This window comes from Atta cephalotes (genome assembly GCF_000143395.1).
Source record: "Atta cephalotes unplaced genomic scaffold scaffold00001, whole genome shotgun sequence".
Lineage (NCBI taxonomy): Eukaryota > Metazoa > Arthropoda > Insecta > Hymenoptera > Formicidae > Atta > Atta cephalotes.
This window is the reverse complement of record NW_012130065.1, coordinates 144,934-153,248: the sequence shown is the minus strand read 5'-3', so window position 1 is coordinate 153,248 and position 8,315 is coordinate 144,934. Positions and strand designations below refer to the sequence as shown.

General features: G+C 35.2%; 1 protein-coding gene across 1 annotated transcript in view; it reads left to right on the top strand.

Moving 5' to 3' along the window:
• The first annotated feature begins 2,920 nt into the window (after positions 1–2,920).
• The window catches only part of LOC105617609 (nesprin-1), a 91,754-nt gene continuing 86,359 nt past the window's right edge, over positions 2,921–8,315 (top strand). The window contains exon 1 of the mRNA XM_012199166.1: positions 2,921–3,641. Coding sequence (XP_012054556.1) covers positions 2,921–3,641 — 721 coding nt within the window. The remainder of the gene's footprint in view (positions 3,642–8,315) is intronic.

The window sequence follows — 8,315 nt, the reverse complement described above, 5'->3', positions numbered from 1 at the left end:
GAATTTTTTATCAACTTTTTAATATTGCATTTTCTTATATTGACAATCAACATGAGAAAATGCGATACTAAAAAATTCTGAAAAAATTCTCAGAATTCTGTGAGAAGAAAACAAATAAACAATGAGAAAATAAACAATTTTTGTGACTTGTTATTTTTTTATAAAGTTTAGTATAAAGTATTATAGAGTAAAAAATTATTGAAAATCAATATTCGGCAATTTTTTTTAATATCTTATTAACTATTGCAAAAATTGCAAAATAGTAGATGACTTTTCGACTCAATTTAGTCTGCTCTATCCACACAAAAACGCTGTCAATAATTGCGAGACACCCTGTATATGTACTTGTACAGAAGATCTGGAACTCAGATTTCCTTGTTTGTAGAATTGATCGCAAAAAATGTAGAAGGAAGACACGTCATTACTTGCGGTATGTGCATTTGCAGGATCGTAATTCGTCTATGCTTCTTGCGCAACGGATCGCGACATCGCGTCGTGCGTCTCGCATACTCGAATCGAACTGTGCACGGGAAAATAGGATAGAATCCGCAAAGACGTGAACGAGTTATAAATAGACATGACGAACACCTGCCGCGCCATTCGCAATCGTTACGTTCGCTTTTCCTGTCAGCGACACTTCGCTGTCGGCCCTGGTTGGACGAATCACCTCGTTAGATTGATAACACAATGTTCAAAGTTCTCGATTCATACATACAAAATGTCCCAGAAATGCTTCGATCTGCCGGTCATTTAAATATATCACTAAATTTCTTCTAGAAAACATTTGATAAAAAAAGTTCTATTTTAAAAAAATTTAGTTATTCTTCATGTAAGATTGATGTTTTATATATTTAAAGTGCTATTTAAATTCTTTATTACCAAGTTTCAAAATGTTTTGACGAAATGATGTCAATTGGAATTTGGGTATTAATAGATCGTAACACGCTCATTAAAATTTGTAGCGTGCTTGCGCATGCTTCATGCGTGTTTAATAAATCTCGTGGCTTATGTGAACGAATTCATGACTCAGGGAGATAAATGTGTATGAAATTGACATCTCGCTGGCCAATTAAATTCAGCGCCAGGTTATTTGATGTACAAGTTGATGATCGCACGCTGGATATCGCGTGTCCGAAGATGCTCTGTAATTGTGGGGACCGCTTTGCCGAAGATTGCAACATATCAGAATGATGATTGCGAATGGAGTTGATGAGTTATTCGTGATATTAATGATCGTGTTAAGGAAATCGTACTACTATTATATCGATTATTAGCAAAAAGGATTGCTTGCTAGATGTAGCATGACTATGGACAATTACATGATGAATTTTTTTAATCCGCGAAATAATCAGACAATCATATAATTATCGCACTTAATTGCTTTAATATGACGTAATTGCGTGCGTGATGTAATTTAATTATTTCCATATTTACATTATACATACTAATGAAGTATATTTGCAATGGATTACTATACGCGGAAAAAAACTTGTGCTAAAGTATTTAAAAATTTAATTAGATACATAGATCTGAAAGTAATTTTATTGGACCAAAATATTTACGTAGAAATATCAAGTATGATGGGCAATGATGCAGAAAGCTTTTGACATTCTATTAATCGATTTGAGCGTCCTATATAATTATTTTGATGATCCAAATGATTTTCAGATTTGTATTTAGTTAAATTTTTTAAATACTTTATTGTAAAATCATCCTATTTCTGTATGATTTAAATTTTTGAATCAATTCCTCCTGAGATTTATGGATTGTTGGTGCAACTTCCAGTATATTTTTATCTCTTAAGATCTTTAATCTTCTTTTTTATACCGCAATGTCAAACGGACTTAGACTATTCTAATTTCGTCTCCTGATGCTGATATTTATCTCACTATATTTTAACTCGAACTTAGTAAGGCTTAACATATAAGATGCTATATAAGAAAAACTAAAGTTTTTAATGAACTTCTGTTACTTTCCTCTAGTAATTCTTTCAATTTCTTGTTCTCTGTAATCTTAAATTTGTAAGAGCTAATCTTGTAAAATATATATATTATATTTTCAAAAAAAAAAACTTCTACATATTTATTATCAAAAAGCTCTTTATTCTCTATATATTATGTCAAATCCACATACCACAATAATGCTTTATAACTGCATAATCATTGATTAATTCGAGTTCGAAGTTTCCCCTCGTGAGAGAGGCAGCACCTGAAGCGACTGCATTGATGGTCGACGAGCTAGTCGACCTGCCGGCTGGCATTGTAAATAGTTGAGTGGGCCAAAAGAGTTAAAGAAGAGGCAGGATAAAGGATTTAATCAAACAGGAAAAGGATCCCGGAACCGCGAGTTTTTCTTCGGAGGGGGTCCGCGATCAAGTTTGTCTTTGGCATTGCTTGTTGTCCCGTCACATCATTGTCGGGAAAGTGGGAATGGCGGCGGTATGAGGTGGAGGAGACCAAAGGAGGAGGTCTCGACAGGCCGGTAGTATCGAACCGGCGCCCGTCGCGCACGGCCATACCGTATACATTCCGTATTCGTACATTCCATGCGCGCGCCTTCAACGCAAACTATACGTAGGTGCGCACTCCGCTGTTATGGGTACTGACAGAAAATCAGCCCGAGATATACTCGTAAGCAGGGTTAAAGTTTACCGATTCGATTGGTAGGACGACTAGACGCGTCTGTAAATACTCGTACGCTCTTGACAGTCATTAAAACGGAGCAGGTGACGTGAATGCGGCATATGTAACCTAGTGTAAGGGGTGTGGTGCCGGGAGAACAGGTGCTGAAGAGTTCTCGTGCATAAAATTAGGGCGAGGGAAGGGAAGAAAGAAGAACCGGACTGATTAGCGGATTCAATGAACGTGACATGCCGGTTGATGATTCTTGAGAAAAAACAATGAGATAAAAGAACACGAATATGTCGCGGACAACATCACCCAAAGGTAGTCCAACACCGCCGAGGGTAGATAGCCCCGGCAGTGGCGGCGCCGATGGTAGGGGCAGTCCAAGAACGCCACGTGGTACCCGGCTGAAGGACCGGGTGAGTTTTTTCGAACAGGTCTGGTCGACTGGACGTAGTCCCAGCACCGAGGATCTCCTGGAAGACTCGGACGCGCGCAGACCTATCCGGTCTCCAACACATCAGCGACCATCTTCTAGAACAAGTGATTCTTCATTCGAGGAAAGCTTCGAGCGATTAGTGGAGGAAGGCGAGCTGAACGGCGCTAAGGTCGTGAAGTTTGAAAAAATCACCGTGAGAAAGAGCGTACGTGCGATCAGTTCGGGTAGTACTAACGACGACACTGCGGTTGTTCAGCAGCGTGTCTTGACAGAATCAAGTAGAACTCCTAGCGAGGAGCACATCCTCGAGGACTCGGCCTATCAAAGTCATAGTCATGGCGTGCAGAGTCACGGCAGCAAGTCTAGCTCGGTCACCTCTTTTACGAGGTTCCCCTCAGAAGAGAGCCTATCGCAGAGAAGAAGTAGCAGTCCTCGAGTCCAACAATTGGGCGCGGATGAACGGCCGCCCGCGGAGTGGTACGCCGAATATCGCAATCAGAGCTTCCAGAATGTCGCCGCGAGAATCGAGTACGTGCGCAGCAGAAGCGAGTATGACGCACACATCGCTGAGATCAAAGGTACAGGTGTCACTTGACCTGCAGAAAATAAATATCTTGGCCTGCTATCGATTCTCTTGTTATCTTTCTCATCACCTCGATACTTCTGACTACGTTCATACTGTTTGGCGAGTTTCATACTCGCTTGCAATATTTTCATCAAATAGCGGAAATTCTCGTACACTCGAGTATTCGATATTCACAATAAAAAGAATACTCTTCGGACAGTTGTTGATAAATTCAATAATTGCAATTATGATTAGCGATATTTGAAAGGAGATCTCGATATAGGATTATTTAGCACGTTATGGATTTAATCTCAATCAGCGATTTCACGCATTGTGATATATTAATTTTAACTGATAACTGCAAAGTGTATTTTGCAAATCTTGCAATTCTTAAAACATCTGCAGAATCAATTAATTTTTTAAACTGTCTGGACTTACAAATTTTTTAATTTATAAATGCTATGCAGTTATCGAAGTTTAATCGTATGATAATCTTTGTATCGCTGGTACAAAAATCATCGTAGAACAAAGATATCTTTTTCTGGAAAATAAAATGGAACCAACTGTTTAGAGAAATAATCTCTTTTACATCTGTCGAAATGTCTGGATTAAAAAATCCCCATAATAGATTAATCATTTATGGGATCATTGCGTAACTTTGCTATTCATATGCTTTAACGACAAGCTGCGTATAAAACGTAACTCATGCTCGTAACGCGGTATAATACTGAATGATGACGATAGGAACCTCAGTTCAAGGCTGTTTTTCTATCTCAGTCCATATCTTTTATCCATTCTCTTGTTCACCTAGAGTTCTTTTATGAGAAATACAAAGAGAAATTCTGCGACCATGTCATGGTATTATAATAAAACCGAATATCTTGATATACTGATATAATATACAAAGATATAAATGAATCTCAAGATCAAGTAATTACAGTTAAAGATGAGAATGCGATTCAAAGTGTTTTTACACGTTAGTCACTTTTTTCGATAAAATTCTGTTGTCACCATTCCATCAAATGATGAATTAATCAAATGTGCCAAATTTCGAGGAGCAGGCTTCTAGCGACAGAATATATTGTATTACACCTACGCGCGTGTTCGAAATATTCACGCGTGTATGCAGCGAAAGGTTGATTGTCCGTTGCGTTAATGAATAAAACGAGAACTTCTGCGGTCGGGTTCGTTCCATAGTACTCTCGCATGCTGCGATTTCTATAGTTTGCCTGACAGGCCACGTGCGCGTTCTACAACATGCGAGCTTACCTCATCGCTTATACGAACACCAATTGTTAAGCAATTAAGAAACAATTTCGCGTGCAAATATAGAGTCCCGGGACGTAATGAAGAGCGATATAATCGTATTAACAAGTCTCGATTTTAAATAATAAAAGTTCTAATTGTAACAGAGTTCTTTGTGTTCTATCTTGAAATTCTTGTGATTCTATTTTAATCTGTTGAAGTTCTGAAAGTTTCAATGTATCAAATTTTTTTTTCACAAAAATGTTCATTAAAGAAGAAGAATCTACTTCACTACTATTAGAAGCTACTTTGTTTCCGAAGTTCAAATTCGTTTCTATACAAAAATCTATTTCTATTTTAAAGAATTTAATTACACTGAGAAAAAAAGTCATTAATTTGACTAAATTAGTTTAATTCATCTTTATTTCCTTCGTTGGAGAATATATGTATTTAAATTAAATATTATATATTTCTCATTTAATACATACATTTAACGAAAGAAATAAAGCTCAATTAAACTAATTTAGTCAAGTCGTCGTTGCTAGAAAACTAGCAATGCCACTGAGATACGCAATACTTATCATTTATATCTTTACGTAACATATGCAGATACGTTACGTCACTTTTGTTTTCATCATGATTGTATTTATCAGGTTATTTATTAATATCATCTATATGATATCATATATCGATCAACGAATATTTAACACGCTAAGCTTCAAATTAAATGCCAAACGGCACCTTTCCATAAAGACTCATAGATATATTTATACGTCTGATAAATCGCCCGAGTTATCGTATGAATGTCAAGGCCATGCTTGGTTATCTCTCATCTCAGGGCTGACTTTTCGATTGGTGCATTGAGTCGTTAAAACAATTTTACTGGTCAAACGCGAAGGTCAACGGTTGACGATCAGACTTACTTAGATCGGATTGTTGTGTGAGAAAAGAGACTTCTTTACCGTAACAATGTAATAAGTTTTACATATCTGGATTCCAACGCAATAATCAGGATAACCTTACATAATTGTCTAAACATTTTAAAGGATTGTTTGCCGAAGAATTTTTTCGGAACTTTGAATATATGGAATATATGGAATATATGTCTATTACTAATGCGATATGTCAGCGATGATCAAGAAATAAATGTTTCGCAGAATTTACGTGCGACACAATAGATTTATACTAAAACTTTAATAATTTTACTTTTATTTTCTACCAATGGATTCATCGGTTAGTTTTTAAGCGATGTTAGTGATCATTAATTTAATAGAACAGAACTTTAATAAAACATTTGACTACATAATAATTTTGCAAATTCGATCAAAAGATAGTTATTATTGCAATTTTCGAATATATCAGAAAAAGTAAAATAACTAATATAGTTAACTAATATAGTTACTAGTTTTGTAACGTAATGTTGGAAAATATTTGAAAGATATAGATTAGAATTATATTACGGATATTGGTTTTATAGTCTTCATAATAATATTTGCATCACATATATATTTTTTTATAAGAAAAAGTAATGTGATTGTAATGTTATAGCTAATTAATGAAAATGAAAATTGACACAAAAATATTATTAGGAACCAAGACCTGCTTTAATTGAATTTAGTCTTCTTTGCTTATTCGTATTGAAGATTTTTGTCAATTTTCACTTAAATGTTCAATAATTAATATACCGTATATTTTACAACAATTATTCATTAGAATGTATTTTCTAACAATAATTATCAAGCAATGTTTTCTTGAAATGAAATACAATTGATTATATCGACCTTCGCAAATGATTTATATACAAGTGATGACAATTCATAACTATAAATTTTCATTTTTCATTACATAAACATTTTTGTTCGTTTTCTATTAATAGTTATAACTGATTTATTGAATATAAAAGCGATTTTTTAATTTCCGTTTTACGTTCACTCGATAAAATATTTCTTCATTTCTTGATTTTACCACAGAACGTGTTTATTTTTTGTTGCTGAATCATGAACACATATAGAGAGACATCATTCTAATCTATGAAAATATTTCCGCTGGTATCTATAATATGTTGAATAATATAAGTATAGCAAATGTTATAATATAATATATGTACATGTATTTTGTCATATTACTGTGATTTAGAATATCGTGATTATCATAATTATTTTTAAACTTATCCATTTAATTCGAAATAAATTCAAAGTTATATCAAAGTTTTTTCCTCTTTTTAAACACTCATAAGTATCAATTGTTGCTTATTTAAATTTAACGAGCCACTACAATTACACAATAAATCGTCGAAATATTCTAATGAACTCGATTACACACATACACACACGCACGCACGCACGCACACACACGCACACACACACACGCACACACACACACACACACACACACACACACACACACACACACGCACGCACGCACGCACGCGCACACCACGCGCACACCACGCGCACACCACGCGCACACCACGCGCACACACACACACACACACACACACACACGCATACACATATTATGAATTCGGAATTCAATTATATGACAAGTTATAATAAAAATAACATATACTATAAAATTAGGTAAGTAGGTAGATAAGATTCGTTTGATCACTTCTCGCTCTTCCATAATTTATCCCGTTTCATCCGAAGAGACATCGTCTGATCTCATCCTCGAGAATTTGTCCTACTTTACTGATTCCCTTTCCTCCTCTCCCCTGAAAACCGGACATCTCAGATGCTGTCGTTTTGCATAGCTGTCATAATATTGATCAGCGACCACAAATACGATAATATATCGTAAAATTCATAGATACATATGTCTACTTACGTAATAAAAAAAATTAGAAATTCTTCGTTTTTAATTTCTGTTTTAATTTTTTTAAAAAGTAAACAAAAAATCTATCAACAAAATAGATTACGAGATGCTCAAAAAAGATTACGTTACAACGAGATTCAAAATTGTTTTAATCGAAAAATAGCAAAAGTGTTAAGTGCTACAATATATGATAGGCGTTTATTTCTTTTGTTTTGTTCTAACTCTGTAATTTATTCGCACAACAGTAACAATTTGAGAACTCTATGAATTCCGCAATATAGTAAGTTTGAGATGAATCTATTCATTTAATTAATGTGTTAGCGACTATCTGTGATACGGTTCGCGAAACGGCACGCGACTGTCTCTGGTTGCTTTAAACGACCAACATCTATTTACGTTTTCTTCCTCGTGCGACCGGTTGAACCATCACGACAAGCAATGGTTAGCGTGGCGAACGTTGAAAGCGATCTGACCTCCGTGAGTTGATCGTTCTGATTCAAAATTTCTCTATCGATCTGTCGTTAATTTTTCTTCTATCGGCTGCGTAAAAATAAATCGATCGTAGCTGAGAATCGGCTCTATACAGCACAAACTTGCAAACAATAATTGAAGAAGTGAAAGTCAATTT